This window comes from Lutjanus erythropterus, chromosome 4 (assembly GCF_056507025.1).
Source record: "Lutjanus erythropterus isolate fLutEry1 chromosome 4, fLutEry1.hap2, whole genome shotgun sequence".
NCBI classification, from domain to species: domain Eukaryota; kingdom Metazoa; phylum Chordata; class Actinopteri; order Lutjaniformes; family Lutjanidae; genus Lutjanus; species Lutjanus erythropterus.
This window is the reverse complement of record NC_139320.1, coordinates 15,477,655-15,500,389: the sequence shown is the minus strand read 5'-3', so window position 1 is coordinate 15,500,389 and position 22,735 is coordinate 15,477,655. Positions and strand designations below refer to the sequence as shown.

Genomic DNA, 22,735 nt, shown 5'->3' with positions numbered 1-22,735 from the left:
AATAATATGGTTAACTCAAACTAAACCAAAAACAAACCAAGGTGTGAAAAAATATTTTAGTAAACTGAAATAAAATAATAAAATAATAAAAATAAAAAAGACTTTAGAAAAAAGAGTCAAAAATAAACATAGTGCGTATTTGAAAGACTGACTAAAATAATATAAAATATACTGTATGGCAAGACTTTAGTTTCAGTAGTAGTCCTAGAAAATAAAACAAACACAAAAAATGTGTACTGAAACTAATAAAAAACTAAGCTAAAACTAAACTAAACTTTGACAATCTAAACTAAATTAAACTAAACTAAACTAAACTAACATGCAAAAATTAAAAAATATTTTAATTTAATAAAATTTAATAAAATTTAAAATTTAATTTAAAGTTAAGAAAATGGATTAAATATACACAAAATGCTGCCTATAAAACTAACCAATAAAAACAATCAATAAGTTTTGTTTTAAAAAGGTTTCATATAGGTGCATATTGGACAACATATGCCAATACCAATAAAGACTGATACAGCAATATCAAGCCGATAATTTCAGTCGATAATATCCGATAATATTCAGTCGAATATCAGTCTGGCTCTAGCTGTAATTCGTTACTTTCTACCCTGGTAGTAACCTCTAACAAGGATACTACGCTACTCGATATTTCAGTTGTAGGCTTTTATTGCTGTCGTATTTTGAAAGTGCTTACAGGAAGTGGTGCGGTTTTGCACTGTACCTTGACGGCGGTGATGCTCGCGCTCTCGCAGCTCTGAAGGATGCAGCGGGGTGGATGGAGGAGGAGGAGGAGGAGGTGAAAGACTGGAAGGCGGAGAACAGAATGAACCGGTCGGGAAAGCTGAAGGATGCGGATTACGGTAGCAGCCCGCTGGCCAGCCTACCTACCGACGATGGTTTGGGTCGTTTGACATGAGGATGTGCGGACAAAACGACGCAGGCCTTTGGTTTGTTGATGCACTGAGCACGGAGGGAGAGCCTGTAATTTACCCGTCGCCTCCAATTATCTGTGACACCGCCGAGGGCTGCCTGCTTTAATTGTTAGGGTTATTTGATTTCCAGCGTAGATTATTTTAGTCTACATGTTACTTTGTCGTGGTCTAAAACTGGGTTCTACCCAAAGAAAACCGGAGAAAAAACACAGTGACCCTTCATATTTGTGATTTAACTGCCATCATGGCTTTAGCCGTTATTTTAGCATCACCGCCACCTGATCTCGTCTCCTGTATGTCAAACTGAACAGAGCGCCGTGAAGTCAACGCCAAACACACCAAAAATTACAACTTTACTGAGTTTCAACATGGAGGCGTCGACGGTACAGCCTCGCTGGTTGAAGGCTCTGTTCATATGGACGTCGTTGTGTTTGATCAGCAGCGGTCAATCCGCGCCGCCGGACGCCTCGGGCCTGCCTCTAGCCATCCGTGTGCCACTGCGGCAAGGCGCTCTCGCTGAACAGCCGCCGCAGCCGCCACCTGCCGCCGCCGCAGGCGTCGCGAACCGCCAGCGCGGCAACGGTGCGCGCAGGCGGAGAGGAGCGGCAGCGAGCGGTATCAGCTTCGTGGACATGATTGATAACCTGCGTGGGAAGTCTGGGCAGGGGTACTACGTGGAGATGGCCGTGGGCTCTCCTCCGCAGAAGGTAATGGTTTTATTTACATGCATACATATATTGTCAAAGCACTTAGCCCATGGGATTAGGCCTATAACACTGCACTTTTTGGCCTATACAACAGATCTATCATCACACACTTAATTCAAAATTAAATAAAACCAGGCACACTCAAAAAAAATCAATGAATCTTTCCTTAAGGATTGACATTCAGGGCTACATCTGGTGATTATTTTCACTGTCAAATAATTTCTGGATAATTTTCTTGAGTAATGAGTTAGCTGTCTGGACCATTAAAATGTTAACCACTGTTTCCCAAAGCCCAAGATGACGTCCTCAATTGTCTTGTTTTATCCACAAGACAATGATAATCAGTTTAATGTCATAAAGGGGTAAAGAACCCCAAAATATTCACATTTACCAATACTGATATGTTAAATTCTCAAACTCAAAGTGATTAATTAATAATCAGAATAGTTGGCATTTCATTTAATACTTGATGCATAATCAATTAATTATTGCAGATTTAATCGCCATTCTTTATTACCCTGTACAGAGTCTGGCTCTGCTTGCAAAATATTTTGAAAAAAAAAAAAATTAAATTAATCTTTGCTCTGTCTCTCAGTTGAATTTCATCTGCTTTATTGACAGGTATATTTCAGTTAATATGTTCAGTAGACTTCAGTACACTTAATTGTCTGTGGTACCACCTTAAAATAATCATTAAATCCAGTGTTCTTTATGAAAGTGAAAAAAAAACAATATTGAGTATTAACATTGAAGACACACAAATTTAGGTAAAGGTAAGGGCTGACACTATTGTGAAACATCAATACACAAAGTACATATATACACTGTGCAGCACCAGGGGAAGCCAGTATGTTGGAAAGGGTTACTGACCCAAGGTACTAGAGAACTGACTTAACATACATGTTTTGGATGTATTTATATTACGTATTTCTTTTACATTTCTAATGCTTTTACCTTATTCTTGCATAAGTGTATCTGTTTGTGTCTCTGTGTGTGTATCCCTCATTCTGTTTTGACCAACTACATACATTATAATACTATAAAGACACTAACAGGTAAATTTAATTAATCTTTAAGTACTACACACACACTCCAAGACATGTATTTTAAATATAATATAGAAGATGGTTAGCAGCTCAATGGGAGGTGAGTAGAGGTGCAATGATTAATTGATTAATCAATTATTTGTCAACTGTTAAATTAATTGCCAGTTATTTTGATTATCAATTAATCATTGTGATTAATTTTTTAAGAAAGTCCAGAGATTTCAGAGTCTCAAAAGTGAACATTTTCTGTTGTTTTTGTTTGTTTGTTTGTTTGTTTTTTTAGACATCCGTGACAGTAAAATGAATCTCATTGGGGTGTTGACAAACCAAGATAAGATGTCCAGTCAACTTTGACATCTTATGGACCAAAGGACTAATCAATTAAGTGAAAAAACATATTAATCAATTATGAAAATAAAGGCTAGTAGCAGCCCTGGAGGTGACATAACTATAAACTTTAAACACCTTAATTACACTCCTACAGCGTCTGTCCTTAACTAATCTCAGACTTTGATATTTATAATGCAAGCTTTCCACAGTTTAATAGGAAATTCAAAATTAAAGTCAGTAGATGGAAACATAGTTGAAATGTACCGTCCAATAATGTTAATGCTCCTGCACTGACAGATGGCCTGTGTGTGTATGTGTGTGAAAGTGAGAGAAAGGACTGAATGATACAGACAGATAATGGAACCATTAATTCTGCAGAGTGAGGAGTGCCAGCTGGGTGCAGCTGCGGTGTACAGGCTGGCACACAGAGGGCGATGGGTAGAGGGAGGAAGAGAAAGTGATGAGGTGGTAGAAGACGAGAAGAAGGAGGAGAGGGACAAGGTGAAAGAGGGAATGAAAGAGAAATAAAGAAGCAACAATAGAGAGAGAGAGATTGAGAGGAACAAGGAGTGAATGAGAGTGACAGAAGAAGAAAGGAGCTTTCCATAAACAAAAGAGAAGAAGGAGATGAGTGAGAGAGACGATGAAAGAGATGGAGGGACTTGAGTGGAGGTGTCACTCTGCCACTGAGAGACACTGATGTTTCCCATTTCAGACAGCTCCGCCTGGATGGGGCATTAGGCTGGGCAGCACGGTGACAACCAGCCAGTTGAGACCAGTCAACACAGACAGACAACATACTTTTGGTAGATTGAGTGTCCTTCAACCTGTAGTCAGGGTTCCTTCTCCTGTCAGCCATTATTCACCCTGCTGGAGAGGAGCATTGACCGATTTGTCTTGATACTATCAAGTATCGAAAAATGCCTTGTCATTTGATACCAAATTTTGATACCTCAGGAGTTAATCTTCAACTTGTGTTTTATTTTTTATGTTGCTTTTTAAGCGGAAAAAAGGTGCCAAGGTGCTAAAACATTGAATTATGAGTTATAAATTGGTTTGAGTGTGTGAAAAAGAGCTAAAAAAAATTAAACTAAACATGTGCATCATAAAGTTAAAGTTACATTTTGTTAAAATGTACTTTGCGTGTACATAGACACATAGTTTGAATCAGCAGTGAGCTTCCCTGTCACCTGACAGCACAAAGAAATAGAAGTATGTGAGGAGGCAGAGGAGAGAGTGCTGATCGAGCTGCAGTTCCACCTGAAACCAGGTAAAGGTAAAAATAAGGCTGAGTCACAGCAGAGAGAGAAAGTGACTTGATGATCATGAATCATAATGTTACTGTACCCTTCTGTGGTGCATGATTTTTTACTCCAAGTCTTATTTGTTTACTTTTAAATACTTAATTACTTCATGATAATTAATCAGAACTGCGAGGGAGGAAAGACGAGCTGCAGAGAGGAAGGAGGGAGGGGGAGCGAGTGTATGAAGTACAGACCGAGATAAAACCTTTATTGATCATGAATCCTGATGTTACTGTACAGTTCTGTGGTTTAAACACTACATATTAAAATATCTGTCGTTGCAAGGACCAAACTGACAGACACTTGTCTCCTCCACAAAACGTCTGTCACTGTGCTGCATTATTGTAAGTTATGATGAAGAGTTCAGACGCTGTCTCTCCCTCTTCCATCTCCTCGGCGTGTGTCAGTGTGCAGTTTGCTGTCTGCTGTCGTCTAAAACATCCTCACTGATGAAAACTGTCAGAGTGACACTGATGTAAATGATCCTGCTGCCTTCATACAAAACCATGAATATCGCGCATCGTTTCATCATTATATAGACTGAGCTGAATAAAAGTGAGATAGATTTATTCTATTATTATTATTATTATTATCATCATTCTTATTATTATTATTATTAGTAGTAGTAGTAGTATCATCATTTTTAACCCTATTTAATTTTGCTCTAGAAACACAAGTTCTCAAACATTAAATGGTGTATTAAGCAGAGATGTTCCAATACCATTTTTTCCGTCCTGACAACGATTCTGATACCTGAACTTTACATATTGGCCAATACCAGGTGCCGATCTGATACCACTATGGTTAAAAAAAAAAAAAAGGTTATTATTGCAGTTAAACAAGTGTAGACAGTAGGCAGTTTGTTAATTTTTAACAGCAAGGATGGATCCAGTTCGTTAAGTTCACCCATTAAGGCCGAAGATATACTTGCTGTTTAACCATGCGTTTGCGTTCACGTATGCGTCACGTTAATTTCTGAGGATGCGCACAACCATCGCTCCAAATGGACGCAGGATATGCGAGGCAGCCATGAAGCGTAGGGTTGCATATGCGAACGCGTAGTTAAAAGCAAGTATATTTCCAGCTTAATAGTGAACTAACTCATGAACAGCTCTTTTGGTAGAAAGAAAATGAAACAGACAGAATGGCTACTTCAGCACCATGGACAGCACCATGGATTTATCAGTAAATAGCACAATTTGGCGGCTGATATTTCAGAGCTTTTGTCAGTGCCATAGAATCTAACTTTTACAGGCCAGGGTCAGATAAAGGAGTAATGAGTCAGTCTGACTAGACTAACATATTCAGCTAAACACCCCTCTGCCCTGCACACTCTCTTCTACTAGATGATAGAGAGTAGGCCTGTACTACTAATCCTGTATATCAGTTTTGTGTGGTCTGGCTCAGGTTAAAAAACATTGGCAAATATATACCGCTAGGAAGTAGCATGATCCCATGTGTAGTACATTGACTCATATACTTATCAATAGCTGATTTTTGTGTCAGAAAATCTTTATTGACCAGGGGGTTTTACTTGACTTTGATCACAGTCAGCAACCTCTGACCTGAACACAATCAAATAGTGAATTTCATTTTAAGAATCAGATGGCTACTACATTAATAGTTTTCTTCCCTGCAATTTTGGACCATATAGCAAAGCACACCCAGGGTTTTATGAAAACTATCCAAGTATTCCTAATATGAAGGCAGTAATGAGCAAAACCCAATTAAAAGATTAACAACGGTCTACACGCCATTTCAATTTGTGCTGCTTTTATTGCCCTGAGGCCTCAAATGAAAACTTATTAATTATTTTTTTGTGAATTCTATTTAAGCCATTTTATTCTTCAAGAACAGAGTCGAAAAAAAGGAGTTCCTTGTGTCTAACAGTAGCTTGCATTAAATATTTGTGACAAACCAACAACCAGAGTTTTGAAAAATCCATAGGTATTATTTATTAAGAAATTAAAAACTCCCTTTCAAGATTATGTAGGTATAGTTTAATCAGATTTGATTGACTGTACTGGAAACATCAACAGTCCTCACAGGTGTAGGTAATTATGTGACACCAAATCCAACTGAGTCCCGCCCGTTTCAAACCCATGAGAAAGGAAATGCCAAAAACACAAATCTGGAAATCTGTGATGTGAAAAACTGAGCTTTAGCAACCAAAGCTGTTAAAATTTTAGCAAAAGGTTGTGTACTCTCATAGCACAACGCTGATTAAGAAAGTAGGTTTTTAGGGCCTTTTAAAGGGCAAAAGATGAGGTTTTATTTCAGACACTGAGAAAATAAAATTAGAACTATATTAAAGGGTGTATAGATTTCCAGGTACTGAAATTGATTAGGAGCTCAGGAGGATGACGTCCTGAATGGAGCCTCGTAATACCAAACACACTGATCCTCAGAGACTTCTGGGGAGGCATGATCTGTAGTACAGTAAAAGCAGCAGTTCTCGGGCTGGTGTATATTAACCAAGTGGAAAGGTGCTTGTCCGTCGCCATCTCATTCATTAAAATGTCCAATCAGGAACACCACATCCATAGCGACACACTGATAGGTTGTCTGCAGGCCCTTATTACGTCTTTAAGACCAAAATAAATCAAATTATCTTAATGTATTTAGGCTTAAGTGCTTTTAGATGCCCCTTTGTCTGGATGAATTCAGCTTTATGTAAAATTATAATTTATTTATCAGTCTGTGTATAAAATAAGTCAAATGATCATAATAACAGAAGTGATGAAATGTGCCTTCCATTTAACTTGAGATGTTTCATGAATGCAAAGTTGTAGAAAGGACCTTAAGTCATTGATTTACATTGACTTTCTGATGCATTGCGTTCTGTTCTGGTAACCACTGATGATTTCTCCTCCATAGTGGTGGAGGGGGAAGGGCAAATATAATGGCTGGAGCAGACAGGCGCTCTGCCAGGGAGGACAGGAAGACAGACAGAGAGAGGGAGCAGGGAAAGACATGAGGTCTCAGTGTGTCAGGATGCAGCCTGTAGTGTGTGTGAGTGTTTGTGTGTGTGAAAGAAACAGATCTATCCTGAGCAGTCAGCAAATCTCTGGCCAAGAGGGGAAGGCAGAGTGTGCACAGCATCGTTACTGACAAGACAGGAGTGGTGTGTTTGTGGAGACAGTACGTACACACTCATACACACACACCACACACACATGCGTACATGTATTTGTGTGTGTGTGTGTGCGCGTGCGTGTGTATAATCATACATACATAGGTACATATAGTGGATGCATGTGTGTGTGTGAGGTGGACAGAGTCAGTATTTATTCTGGGCTTTCAGGTCCAGCCCTTGAGACAGTAGCACTTCTCTGGATATTTAAAGAGCCAATCTATTATTGAACAGCTTGCTGTGGCTATATGCCTGTCTATCTGTTCTTGTGTTTGGGTGATTCTGTGCCACACTGCATCTACATTCTCTGTCAAGAAGTTGTTCTTTCACCTTGTTTTTCAATCAGCAAAGTAGTACAGTATGAGCTTAATATGTCACTATAACAAACACATCAGTAGGACATATTAACTAGAATATGAATATGATATATAACATATGAATGAAAATCTTTTAATTGAAAACAATTGCAAATTAACAGTCATCGTACATTGATTGTGGTATATGTTGGGACTCCCACAAAAACAAGATGATACATCTCAAAGGGTTTATCCTAGTAAATATTTTTTGATAAATAGTTACACAAGCATTAACATATATGACTCACATAGCATATGTAGTGTGTATGAAAGGGATGGTTCAGATTTTTTGAAGTTGGGTTATATGTGATACTTATCCATAGTCAGTGTGTTAGCTACAGTAGATGGCGCCCCCAGCTTGGAGAAGCAATGGGAGTACTTGTGCAGGAAGCGAAGCAATGAACTGCTGTGGACAGGGTCAGCAGCTAAACGTATTTTATCCATCTAAAAAAATCTGTTTAACTGTGCACTGTATTTAGAATATTGTTAACCCTTTACATTGCCATCAGACAGCTTTTTCTGACGAGAAACCGCCATTACATAAGCCAGATATTGCTCTTTCCAAAGCCATCAGACTTCTTTGGCAAAAAGAACAATTCTACCTCACAGAACACGCAAGCTGCTGGACTACCACTGCCTCGAGCTGTTAGTTTGTCTGTTATTGATTGACTCAGAATCAGGTAACCTTTTAAGACACTGAAGTCACACAACAACACAAAAAATTAGAGCCCAACTGATATTATCAGCTGATATTGGCCTATCACAGCTGCGCTGGCCAGTATCAGTATCTGCATATGTGTTGTCTGAAATGTGCCTGTATGAAAGCATTTTTAACAGAACACAATGCAGGTTGTTTTTATTTGTTTTTAGCAGCATTCTGTGTATATTTGATCCTGTATTTTAATTCAGGTTTAACATACATTTTTTGCTCTATTTGTGTCCTTTTTTTATTATATTTTTTTTATAATTATTAAAAATCAGGTGAAGGTTTACTTTCACTTTAGTTTCAGTTGCCTGGTATCATTTTGGACAATAAAGTTTATTGTTAAACTGAAAAATATTCTGCCTCCATTACATATCTTTGTCACAAGTGTTAACCACTTTTAAGGGAATATTGCAAACAATGTGTTTTTACATATATATTTTATATTATGTACATTATATTCTGTATAAAGAATATCAGCTAAGATGTGGATATATGATATCAGATGGAACTTCAAACAAACAAACCAGTGGAGGCAGCTATAGAAAAGTAAATCCTAAGTTTACAATGATGTTTGATGGCATGGGAAAGTGTTCAAAATATTAATATAGCGTACACTTAAACTGATTTTTAGAGTTTTAGTTAGACCATTTTGCTGCTGACACTCTCTACTGCAGTACATTGCTTAACTTGCTACAATACTTAGTAGTCCTGCTGCAAGATGGCCGACTGCCATCTACTGTATTTAACACACTGACTATGGATAAATACCTTATAAAACCCATTAAAAAAATCCAAACCATCCTTTTAAAGCAGCAGTACAACAAAGACAAGGAAAAATAAATGTTAAGTGATACTTATGATATATGGCATGCAGCAGTTTATAGGTGTGTGAAGTATAGTTTATAATGTATATGGTGCATACACATATACTAGGTAGTGTATATTTCTGCCATCATCACCATCTGCTATTGTTCTCCATTCACACATTCACTAACTGTTTTGACTGATTGCGCAAAATATGATACTCACATAGAGATGCAGACAGCAGAGGAGGAGAATGGAGAGAGAGGGAGTAGAATAGGCAACCTGAGAGGAGTGAAGGGTTAGAGTGGAGACAGAGAGGGGACAGGCAAGGACATTTAGGACAACAGGAAACAGCACAGGACACTACAAGGAAAGAGAAATGGATACAGAGAATGACTGAAAGATGACAAAATGAAATCTGTGAGATTGAGGCTACTTAGAGAAAATTAACCTGTAAGACCAGCAGCAGTATGAAAAAAATAAAAGTATCAATAGCAGACATCAAAAACCCCAGCACAGAAAATTGTTTTACAAATGGCCATGTCTGTCTCCAAGGTAACAAAGATAGATTTAACTTGCCCTCTAGAGATTGAACATAATCAATTTCACAATGTTACCCAAGCATCAGTTTTACAAACCTATTGATTTTTGTAAAATGCACACAGCATATATTTAATAAATCTCTCTCTGTGTCTCTCTTCTTCTTTCTCTGTCTCATTAGTTAAACATCCTGGTGGATACAGGAAGCAGTAACTTTGCTGTCGGTGCAGCTGCTCATCCCTTCCTGCGCAGATACTACCATCGCTCACTGTGAGTAGAGACATGAGTGGTAAAACACAAAGCCAAATTTAGTTGGCAAAAAGGGCATGTTTCAGTATTTTTTGTTTTGTTTTCTTTAAAAATATCAGAAACAATTCAGTAACACTTTATAATAACCATCATTAATAAATGGTAAAAGGATAGTTAATTAAACTTAGTTAATAGTAATGTTACTCTTAACACCCAGTTTAGATTATTAAATTGCTGCCTGCTAATAACTGCTGGGGCAGATTCAAGTTCTGTGTACTACCATGATTTACCATGCAAAAATTATTTTGTTTTGTTTTTTTATCATGATTTTTTTCGATTTCATTGTTCAAGTCGTATCTGATTAATTAATTGATAGGTAAACTGATATAAATTAAATGAGAGTGATACAAACAGATTGAACAATGAGTAAATGCTTCTCTATTTCTGTTTATATTTGTTCATACTCATTAGGGTTATAACATTAAGATGTTATCGAGATCACAGTATGGCCAAGTGCAATATCTAGATCGCAGAAGCAGGTGTAAAAACAGCATTATAATGATGTACTGTAGTGTTGCAGAGATGCCCTGGCCTACAAATCTTGTTCTCCTGAACAGCTAAAAAAAAACATGTTTGATCGGTACAGACCCCAACAAATGTCACATCATGATTTTGTGAGTGAAAATGAAATATGCCAATCAAAAATGATCATTGTTAACCACAAGGCTATTGCATATTGCATGCTTTTTTTGTGTATTGTATGTTTTTTATCATATCAGGCAGCCCTACTACTCAGTCCCTGACTGAGACCTGTGTAATAGTTTAACCCAATGGGATTTTTCCATTGGATCTTGGATTAGCGCAGAAAAAAAGAAAATAATCTCATAACCCTTCTTCTTTCTCTGTTTCACCCTCTCTGTGGCCCTACCATCCATTCACAGCTCCAGCTCATACCGTGACCAGGGAAGGAGTGTATATGTTCCCTACACCCAGGGTCGCTGGGAGGGTGAGCTGGGCACCGACCTGGTCTCTGTCCCGCACGGGCCTAACGCCACGCTGCGCGCCAACATCGCTGCAATCACCCAGTCAGATCGTTTCTTCATCAATGGATCCAACTGGGAGGGAATCCTGGGACTGGCGTACGCTGATATAGCACGGGTAAGAGCAGCATATCGCATGGTCCCTCAAAATCTAAAAAAAGTCTTCCAATAATTAGTAATCTCATTTTAAAGCTATAAAGGACACTTTTTCCTATCGACACCTCAGTTGTAAAATCCTTACATATCAGTGGCCAGAAATAATGCAATTCTTTGTTTTAGTCACATTAATAAACTGATGGGCAGTGATGTCTTTCTGAGTTCCATGACATTTTGCCTACTGAAGTGACATTAATCTAACAGTGAATGAAGTATTAAAGTATTTATAACATCTTGTGAAGTACATGAATTTAGACAGTATATAAAAAAGACAAGGATTGAGGATAGGAGGAAGAGAGCTAAGTATCACATTTTAAATCAATATTAAGCTGCAAGGGAAAGGACACTTCAGTATATTATCAGTGCTGCTGGTGTAGATTGGACCTGGGAAAATGTATTATGTATTTACTCATTGCATAAGTTAAAAGTGACATGCCTATGGAGTGGTAATTTGTATGCTTGTTACATTACTTTTTTCTGGCACCTGCAACATTTTCAGTTCTCCTTAGCAGTCATTCAAAAGTGCTCTTTATTACTTGTCTTGTGAACGATCAGGAAAGCCAAATAGGGTGAGCATTGAGCTTGTTAAAAGACTAGTGAGAATACTGTGCTTCCTGTTTGTCCTTGTCTCAGCTTTCTGAATTCCTAATCTGGTGTGCAAGGGTGATAACTATGATGACATCCACTGCAAATGGATGTGGGACATAGTTTTCAGAGGTGTGGACTCAAGATACGAATTATGACTGGTTTAGGATGTGAAACTCAAAATTTAGGATTTGGAACTTGACTTGGGACTTGATTGGCAAAGACTTGAGACTTACTTGTGACTTGCAAAATAATGACTTGGTGCCACCTCTGATAATTTTTGGATCATTCAAATTAAGGAGGTTTGTTTAATCTTTTTCTTTCAAGTCTAAGGAGGAACATTAATTTGAAACATCCCTAGTTGATGTGCCAATAAATTGCACTTAAGGGAGCTACACAGTGCGGACTTTCTTTCGCGTTTTCATAGTGTATTTTGGAGGTGAGAGCTAAAAACAGCAGCCTGTCTTGGTCATTCAGAAGTAAAACTATCATATTTATTTTGCTCCTTCCCTCTGTCTCTTTCCAGCCTGATGAGACATTGGAGCCTTTCTTTGACTCTCTGGTTCGCCAGACGCCTGTCCCCAACCTCTTCTCTCTCCAGTTGTGTGGAGCCGGCTTCACCCAGAACTACACCCTGGGCAGTGCTACTGTTGGCGGCAGCATGGTGAGATGCACATAAGCACACGCACACAAGGTACAAATCATCTAATATCGTATTTAGAGCCAGTACTGAATGATATTTTTCTGTATGCTCTTAGATCATTGGAGGAGTGGACCCGTCACTCTACGTGGGAGAGCTGTGGTACACTCCCATCCGCAGGGAGTGGTATTATGAGGTCATTATCGTACGTATTGAGGTGAATGGGCAGGACCTCAACATGGACTGTAAGGAGGTGAGACCTACTGATGACTGCAAAAACCAAAAAAGACAGATTTAATGGTCAGTCAATCACTCAAGATTTCTAATTGGTGACTGTTTATCTATCTTTAACAGTACAACTATGATAAGAGCATTGTGGACAGTGGCACCACCAACCTTCGCCTGCCTAGAAAAGTGTTCCAGGCTGCAGTCAAGGCTATTGAAGCAGCCTCTTCGGTCAGTCCTTTCTATGCTATAAATGCCTTTATATCCTTAGTATAATCTGTATAACACTCCTCTGTTTCCTTCTCTGTTGCTTTTGCTGCCCCTGTCATTACTAATTCCTTGAGCTATCTGATGAAAGAAGATAATAGTATTTTACGCAACACGAAAAAGCTTGACACTCACTTTATTACGTGGATATTGTTAAGAGGAAATGCTCTCATCTTTTGTATTAAAGGCATAGTTCAGAGTTTTTGAAGTGGGGTTGTATGAGGTACTTACCCATAGATAGCGTATTACCAACATTGGATGGAATACATTGACCATGGATAAGTACCTCATACAATTCCACTTCAAATAATCTTGCGATTGTGAGCACTGATGTGGACAGAACGGTTTACATCCATGGTCACTTTTGATCTTACAACATGCAGTATTTAAAAACCTATATGTCCTTTTCAAAATCCTGTTTCTGTCCTTTCCTCTTTGAATAACGTCCTCTGACTGTCCAGCCACCACAGCGTGTGCACTCTGCTGAGTTGCCTCCAGTTATCACTGTGTGCTCGCAACAGTAAGATTAACAAGCAGCAGTGAGCAATGTGGCGGGTCCTTCATGCACTGTAATGCCTTGGTTTTTGCCCTTTCAGGCAACATACATACATACAGGCTGTCCTAGATTACTAGTGAAATGGGTTTGAAATATGGGGGAGCTACAGGGAGCTCAGCTCCCCTGACATGAGTGCCCCAGAAAGCCTAATTTGAGACATTAGGGTGAGATCTAAAATATACGTTTTGGAGCCATAGTTGAGCCATAGGTGATTTTAAAGAAGCTGGTGAATCCTTTTTTTTTCTGTTTGTTTGTTGTCCCAGCCTTAATATTGTCTATTGATTGAAAGGTATTGTTCATAAATTTTTGCATGTAGGCAGGTGCATTCATGTATGCACATGCATATGTACAGTACCCTCTCAACTCCACCACTGAAAAATAGGACTCTGACTGCTGACACTTCTCAAGGCTCAAAAGCAGTAGTGCCAATGTCATTTTCCCTGTATAATATTTTTATTTATAGTAAATATTTTCCTAAAGTGACAATCTTTGCTGTAGAGAAGATGCAAATGCAACATACAGTGGTGGCCTAAAGGTTAAAGAAGCAAGCTTGTGACCCCTGACCGGCAGGATAAATCTGGGTGGGGAAAGTGAAAGGCAGAACTTGTCCCTCCCTCATTGCTTGCTCAAGGGCACCTCAGTGGTGCCTTAACCCTAACTGCTCCAGTGGAGCTGCTCAGTGGTAGATAAGACTGTGGTTGTATGGGGTAGCTTTCAGGTGTGTATCTGTAACTGTGTGAATGTGATCAGGGTGTTCCTGCAAAAGAGAGCATCACTGTCAGTGTACCTACCCTGAATAAAAAAAGGTTAAAACAAAACAAAAGAAAACATTATGTATCAGAGACTAACAGAAACTAAAAGTTATTAATGCCTTAAAAGTATAAAGGCTTAGAAATTTACATGGCATTTCAGCTGTTTTTTTGTTCTACCGCCCTTAGTATGGAAAGCACAATAACAAATTTTATTATTTAATTAAGCTTCTTCTGAAATCTTTTTATTGATTTTACAACCTGTATTGTAAACAATAAACGGTAACAAATCTAGGTTAGACACAATGGGTTAGTCCCTGATTTCACAGACAAGACATATTAGCAAAAACAAGTATACAAACCTTCACTTCTATCAACTCAGTCCCAAACTCCACATACTCATCCACTTTTGCTCCCTCTAGTACTGGAGAAACAGTTATTCAGTGAAAGGCAAATATGTACATTCAGAATATTTCACACCAGAAAGCAGTTTGTCTTAGACCAGATCAAAACATGTGAGTATGGTTAGTGGGTGACTGTTTGCACCTGTTGCAGCTATCATTGGTATCTGGTTAAATTTGGGCATTTGGGCATTTGTACAGTGTTCTCTTAAAAGAACCTTACACTGCATCAAATCATGCCTGGAACATAGATGAAGAATGGATCAGGTCAAATATATGGTCACGCTGGTTGTCAGGTATTGGAACACAAAGTTCTTGCTCCCAAATCTGCTTCATTATTTAAGTTAATCTGTCCGGTCTTGATGAAAGTTACTATCTGATGAACATAAAAAGCATAGAGTGTGTGGAGATATGAAACTGTTTTATTTAAAAATATTAACTGCATATTTTTTAAGCCTCTTGTATTTACATATATATGAATAATGAAATGAAAATGTTCTTGACTGCACACCAACACTGCCTAAATGTCTTAGTTGGTCTTCGTGTTCTGGAATAAAGTGGGAGAAAATCTCTGCTGTTCTGCAGCTAACATTATTAACATCCCCTGGAGAGGAGATCAGCCTCTCTGCTATGATGGTAATATCAGGGAAAAACCAGTATGACAACAGGCACAGGTCTTTGAAATGAAACAGACTGACAGATTCAGTTTGACTGATCAGAGTTGGGTTTGTTTGTTTTTTTTCAGTTACTCCAGTTTGTGTTAGGTGTCTTGTTTACTAGTGGCAGACTGATGGCATTTGATGAAATACCTTACCCTTACATTGTACAGCTTATTATTTTTTCCCTCAACTATGACTGGATAAGCTCCATCCTCCCCTCTTGACCCTGATTTGGATGTCCAGGCATGGGAAAGGACAGGAAAGAATGAATATCCTCCTGACCCTGTTTTTCAGACGGAGCAGTTTCCCTCTGGGTTCTGGTTGGGGGAGCAGCTGGTATGTTGGCAGGCTGGCACTACACCCTGGCACATCTTCCCGGTCATCTCCCTTTACCTGATGAGTGAAAACCACAACCAGTCCTTCAGAATCTCCATCCTACCACAGGTAACACACAGTATCTTACACTGGAACTGAATATGTTTGCGGAAATAATTCACATTCATTACTACGAGTCATGTACATCCTGTCATTCTAAGGTCTTAAGATAAAAGCAGAGTTCTCTTTTCCCTGTGCACGCTTAAAGGAAATCTGGTCACAGTAAAGCTATGTTTTCCTTGCATGGTTTTTCTTGGCTCCTATTGAATAGACTCATTCTTGGTACCAGGTACTTGACTGGATTTTGTTTTCTACAGCAAATAATACCCCGTCAGCGTAGGTGGGATTCTTACGTGATTGTCATAAAAACACTGCATGAAACGCGACATCACACAGCAACAATGGAAGCGACTGAAGGGATAGCTGTTTGTCACAACAAGGAGACAAATTGAAGGCAGCAAGACAAAAGACTAGAGATGTAACAATAGATCGAATATCTCCATAAAAAACGTTTTGATGCATTACTGGACTGTAACGATATCTACTTATTTCAAAGAGTGTAGACAACAGGACAACTCTGGTTGCTCCATGTTGCCCAAGTGATGATTTTCTCTGACCAACCAGTGGTCTGCAGTGTTTTCACTCCACCATTTTGTAACGGCTCAACTTGCTTGGAATCTCGACTGAGATGATACCAAAAAATACCAGGTTTTGTCCACGACTTTTTTATGAAAACCTTAAAAGAAGGAGTAGAGTTGAATCAAGTCAAGCCAAGCCATACCACGCAGTGGAAATACTGCACAAGTCACCCTATCCTTCAGCCATACTCTTATTAAACAGTCTTCAATAGATGAAAGCCTGCCTAGGTACCATGAATAAAAAAAAATAATGACCACATTTAAAAGAGATTTACCATTGAATATATTTTCTAAAGCTTTTCTTAAACCTCTGAAAAGCCATTAAACATTTTTTATTCAATGCACTCAGAAAAGGCCTTGGTGGTGATGGAATGAAAATTGATTTGGCAGTGAGATTTAGAGGTGAGTTTCAGTCAGTGCCGTAAACCTGTGGGAGGATCGTGCGCTTCTGACAGCAGAATGAAACACTTGAGAAACATTATTATGTCCTTCGTTTTCTAAAATAATTTCTATAGCAGGTAGAACAGTAAATCACCACATATAGAATGTACACTGATCCTACAGATATACTGGAAAACTTGAAGCATAAAAAAGTACCATTGAACAAGCAGGTTATAGGCTGTTACCTTACTCATTGTTAAAGAGTTCAAGAAATCTGATGTTGGCTGATTGATACTTTAAGAATAACCACATCATATAGAAAACACTTGCCAAGGCTCCCTAATTTTATTAAAGGGATCGTGAACATGTTCTGAGTTGGTCAGTCAGTGCCCTCTGGTGGACAAGCTATGTAATAACAGCAGTTATGTCATTTATCTGCTGGAACTTCTTTTCACTTATCAGACAACATACATCTTTTTCCCCTGAGGGGCCTTGAGTAATCTGATGCAGGACAACTCTTTATTGTGTCATACAGTGGACAAGGACCTCAGTTTCTGGGTCTTTCAGCACTTCATTGTTAGGCACCAGACATGGCAACACAATATTCACCGTGAAACTGTAGAGAAACAAATGATTCACGGGCTGTGACCTACTACGCAAAGATCCAGAATGAAAAGTGCAAAAATGTAATTTAAAAATACATTTCTCAGAGAATAAATACCTAAATAAATAAATAACCACACACATTTTATCTGTAAGTTATTATGCAACAACAAAACAATAGCCATACATAAACCCATATGCCTTTAAATGTAGAGAAAGAACATTCAGAGGGTCTCTTGTATAAATAATCTCTGTGCCTGTGTGATACCATGGATAGTCACTGACTGGTCTAAACAAGCTAATAGGATCAGAACGGTACACTTGCAAGTTACAATGCAACCCCTCTGAACATATGTCTCCACAGACCTATTTTCTGATTAGAAAATGTATCTATGAAAATAAATCAAACTTAAGCTTCAAACATATGAAAATATCAATACATTCACATTATGCTTGTTTAAAGTAAATGGGTTCATATATTGCAAAAACACCCAATTTAAAGATCTAGAGCCAGGAACATGTGTACCTCACCATGGGAAAGTATTGAATGGAAGTGAAACATAAGTAGGATTCATTAAATTACACAAACTTTGCCTAGTTGATAATTGAGCATAATATACACACTGCTACACAGTAGTATCTTTCTTGTTTGTGGTGTTCCATGTTAACTCCACTCTTTGATTTTTTTTAATGCAGCAATACCTGCGGCCAGTAGAGGATGTGGCCTCTGCCCAGGAAGACTGCTACAAGTTTGCTGTGTCCCAGTCTAGCACTGGTACAGTGATGGGGGCTGTCATCATGGAAGGTTTCTACGTGGTCTTCGATCGAGAAAAGAAACGCATTGGCTTTGCTGTTAGCACCTGCCACGGTGAGGAGTAGAGGGTGGAGGGGAATCAGTAAGGTTTATACCCTTGTATTATATGAGGGGATGTTCTGGGGACATTGCACAATGTTCCCTAAAGGTGATGAATGTCCCACATCTTTACAGAACACTGGGGACGTTCCTAAAATGTCCTGCTGCACTTTAAAAGTCTCTGTATGACTTTAGAAAGACATTTCATTTTGGTTATTTTATGGTCTCATTGCAACATTTTAAAGAGGATATTTGGGAAATGTAGAAACGTGGTCTCCTATTGTTCATGTGAGAACGTGCCATCAAGGAACATCCAGAACATTTGCATATGGGTCTAAGTTGGTCATATAATAATTTTACCTATACAACTTTGATGGGACTTTCCCATTACAATGTTAGGAGGTGGACATTTGGGATGTTATAAGAACATTTCATTCAGGACTGCGTCTGGTATAACATATGTTCCTTACATGACTTTAGGTGTATGATCCATTGGTTCTTTTATGGTAACATAGCTTCATAAAGAGGACTTCTGGGACATAAAGAAAACATTCCCATGTGGTTCTGTCAAAGTATAACACAAAATAAGATGGTGGACCAAATGCAGACAGGGAAGTAGAAAGTGTTCAAAATTTGTTTTAAGAAAGCAACCAAAAATACAAAAAGCTAGTTGCAAGGCTGGCATGTTCAAAACAACACATCCAGCGAAGGAAAAATGAGGAACACAAAGTCAGTCAGTCTGAAACATGGGATGTCACAAAAGAACAACAAACTGACAAAGACAGAGAGAATCACAAGGACTAAATAGACCAAGAACCATTCAGGCACAGGTGGAACTAATTAGACGCAGGTGATAATCAAAAAGGGTGGGAAGAAGAAAGACAGGAAGCTAAGTCAAGGGACATGAGGGTGGACCAGGACTACAAAATAAAACAGGAAATGACCAGATGAACCCCAACACTGTGACAGATTTTCTGCAACTCATATCAAAATGTTCCATTTAGGACTGATTAAAGGGAAAAAGTTACCATGATAACCATCAAAAAGTTTGCTTAATGTTAATTAAAAATGTTCTGGGAAAATGATGAAAGGGCCTAAATTGAACCAAAAAACCCACTGTGGGTTGATCCCATTATGGGTTTCTGTAATGGTTAAGGTTCTGCAACGTTATGGGAAGGCAGTGTAGAGACTGAAAGGAAATGTCCTATTGTAATGGTCTCCTAAACATTCCTAGATTATCCTGAATATCCCCTTAAAGATTACCCAACAATGACCCCTACCCTGTAAAGAACTTCACTTTGTGAAATCCAGGATTGTTCTGGGAATGTTACAAGGCAACATCCTTTACACCAAGGGGGATGTACTCAGAACATTCAGGAACTGTACAATTTTTAGTTGGGTATTGCAAAGAGAATAAGGAAAAGAAATATGGGCAATCATAGAAACATGTGTGAGGCTAAAGGGAATCTTACCAAAAAGGCAAGAAAATATAATGGAAAATGCAGAATTTATCTTAAGTATATCTCACTTCAGACTTATTTACAGGAATAGTAACATAGACTATCTGTTATCCTGATCTTTGTGCTTCATAAACACTAATAATCCTTTCCTCCTGTTTGTAGTGCACGATGAGTTTCGCACAGCCTCTGTGGAAGGCCCATTCCACGGTGTCGACCTGGAGGACTGCGGCTACAACATCCCTCAGACGGACGAGTCCACTCTCATGACCATTGCCTACATCATGGCAGGAATCTGTGCTCTCTTCATGCTGCCGCTGTGTCTCATGGTGTGCCAGTGGCGCTTCGCCCGCTGCCTCCACCCACATGGGGACTTTGCTGATGACATATCCCTCCTAAAGTGATGAGGGGGGGAAGGAGGTGATAAAAGGATGCATAGAGATGTACACTTGAAACAGAGGACAGAGGTGGATTGTGGTAAAAGGGATGATACAAAATGTTGGTGCTGTTGAAAGAGAGTGTTGAGAAAGTTCTTCAGGAATATAATGTGTCAAGTATAGAACATGCTGAAACACATAGTGAACAGTGCTGCCCTCAAATTGGAGAGCGCTGAGGATAACTAGAGCCATTACTAACCTGATGGACAAACGAGAAAAGTTGGTGTCATCAGCATCAACTTTGCCTGTTTAAGATACCTATGCAGATCAGCATGGCCAGAGGAACTGAAGTGGCAAAACAAAAAAAAAAAAATCATCTCTTTCTTATAAATAGTGTATAAATAGACCACAGAGATGGCTTGGATTTGGAATTTTGAGAGAGATTTTTCTCTTAACAATGCAGAGATCCACAATGAGGAAAAAGAAAAAATTTACAAACGTGGCTAAATGAAGAAGCTTGTGACCTGGATGTGAATACCTGGATGTAGTTGGACATGGTTTGCTATGGTATGATTTGAGTGTGTGGTTACATGTGTGTTTGTTTATAGATCTACTGTTTGTGGCTTATGAGTGAATGAAACAATGTGTGAGCATGCCTGTATGTGTGCACAGCTGTACTGTAAGTGAAGAGTATACAGAAAGATTTAATGAAAATGATACTACTGAATAGCATCTATGAAATCACACTATTTTGCAAATGCCAGCAAACAGTTCTGCAATGCGAATTAACTAAGCATAAAGAGGCTAATTTGATGAATAATCAGATTGTAACAGCATTTACTGCATAAAATCAGTTTTGCTTTGTGTGAAACTGAGACTACTGAACACAGTCAATATCAGATGTCACTTTTTCTTCTTATATTGAAAGCTTAAATGTATCTATTGTACACAAAATTTGTGCATTCCAGATCTTCTATTTGTGCAGGCACACACACACACACACACACACACACACACACACACAGAGAGAGAGAGAGAGAGAGAGAGAACACACATTGCTTATCCTGTTGGTGCACCATCCGTTTATTTCACATGTAACAACTCATTACATGTTAACAAACCCAGACCTAATAGGGCTTCTTTCACAGACACAGAAACAGCCTAAACTCACCACATCTCTCAATGGGGACCATATATGCTTGGACAAGGAAACCAGCCCAAAGTATGTTAAAGAACACTATGTTACTAAAGAACACTATGTATGTCTACAGGGGACAGTTTATATTGTCTCTCAGCAAGCTGTAAATAGATAAACTCAAAACTGTATATTTATCTGTCAGGCGCTGGCAGCACTGTTGAACCAATAAAGTACTTATTGTAACTGTAACGTGATGTGATTTCTTTAAATTTGTTCACACAAATCATCAACTAACTTATAAACTGATGTCCATTATACATGATTTTTATCCTTTTAGTATTGCAAAATAATGAAAAATGTATAAGGATTCAGTGCCCTCCCCCATGAATTTCATATAATGTTGGGAACTTAGAGTTGTTTTTTTTTCTTTTTCCTCTAAGTATATTTTAGGGGTCCAAGTAGCAACGCTCACTGAGGACTCCTCTTGTTTTTGTTCTGATAATTGTGTCCTTAATGTTTCCCGCTAAAAGTGTTTGTGCAGCAAAAACTGTAAGATGAAAATTCATGAAAACTGGAAGGTGGGTTGCAAATTCCACCCACTACTCAGGCAACAAAAATGACACTTATTGACCACAAGCTGGCACTGTAATAACTGAGTATGTGTATTTGCAGTTATCTTGAAAAAGGCTTAACCTAGACTCAAAATTATTTTGCTATTTTAATCATTCAATTCATCTGCATCTTTTCCCAATATTATTCTCCTTTAAAAAATGTCGACTTTTATGACTTTTTCTCAGTTTAATCAAAATCCAGCATGAAAATGAGCCAGCATTGTCTACGGACTTTGCTGATCTAAAGTAATCGTCAAACATTTGGATTTTATGACCAATAAATTTTAATCAAAATAGCTAATTTTCAAAAATCTGTAATAACTCATGAACTCATTGAGATATCAATGTGAAAATTGATGCATGTGTTCAAAAGTGTTCACTAGACTAACATTTTAAAGCGCATTGTGTTTCACCTCTAGGAGGTGTCACAAATGCAAAATGTTTTATTTTTTTTATCTCATAATTGCTGCATGGATTCATATAAAAATTGTTTTGCACAATCTCTGGTCATGGCTCAGCTAATGCATGAATTTTGACAATGGCTGATTAAAGTGGGTGTGACTTATTACAATAAATCTAAATTTCTAGACATTTCACAATCCAAACTTCAATAACTCAGCCCTGAAGAGTCAGTCAATGTCAGGGACAGCTGTGCTGTCCTGAAAGACATGCACTGTAACCATAACCATAAAGTCTCAAGTTCAAGTCCCATAGTGGACAATTTGGTGGTAGCAGGTGAATTGTGAATCCCCCAACTACTCAGTATGTATAATGACACTCATTGCCCTCAAGGTAATGTTGTACAATCAAGTTTTAGTAATTATCTGAAAAACAACATAGGACAAAAAAATATAAATAAAAATAAAAAAAAAATCAGAATTTTAATCTTTCAGGTCGACAGCATCTGGTCT

At 38.4% G+C, this 22,735-nt stretch overlaps 1 protein-coding gene across 2 annotated transcripts; it reads left to right on the top strand.

Annotated features, from left to right (window-relative positions):
• Window positions 1-745: 745 nt before the first annotated feature.
• bace1 (beta-secretase 1) lies at window positions 746-20,430 on the top strand. 2 transcript variants are annotated; one of them, XM_084717096.1, is made up of 9 exons: window positions 748-1,645; window positions 10,046-10,134; window positions 11,055-11,271; window positions 12,421-12,558; window positions 12,653-12,787; window positions 12,889-12,990; window positions 15,686-15,835; window positions 18,085-18,256; window positions 19,864-20,430. In XM_084717096.1, exons 1-9 carry the CDS (start codon window positions 1,307-1,309, stop codon window positions 20,100-20,102), a joined length of 1,581 nt encoding a protein of 526 aa, XP_084573222.1. In that variant the 5' UTR covers window positions 748-1,306; the 3' UTR covers window positions 20,103-20,430. The 2 variants fall into 2 exon arrangements, with proteins under 2 accessions (XP_084573223.1, XP_084573222.1); XM_084717097.1 differs by lacking the exon at window positions 18,085-18,256 and having other exon boundaries at window positions 746-1,645; window positions 19,864-20,128.
• Window positions 20,431-22,735: the final 2,305 nt, after the last annotated feature.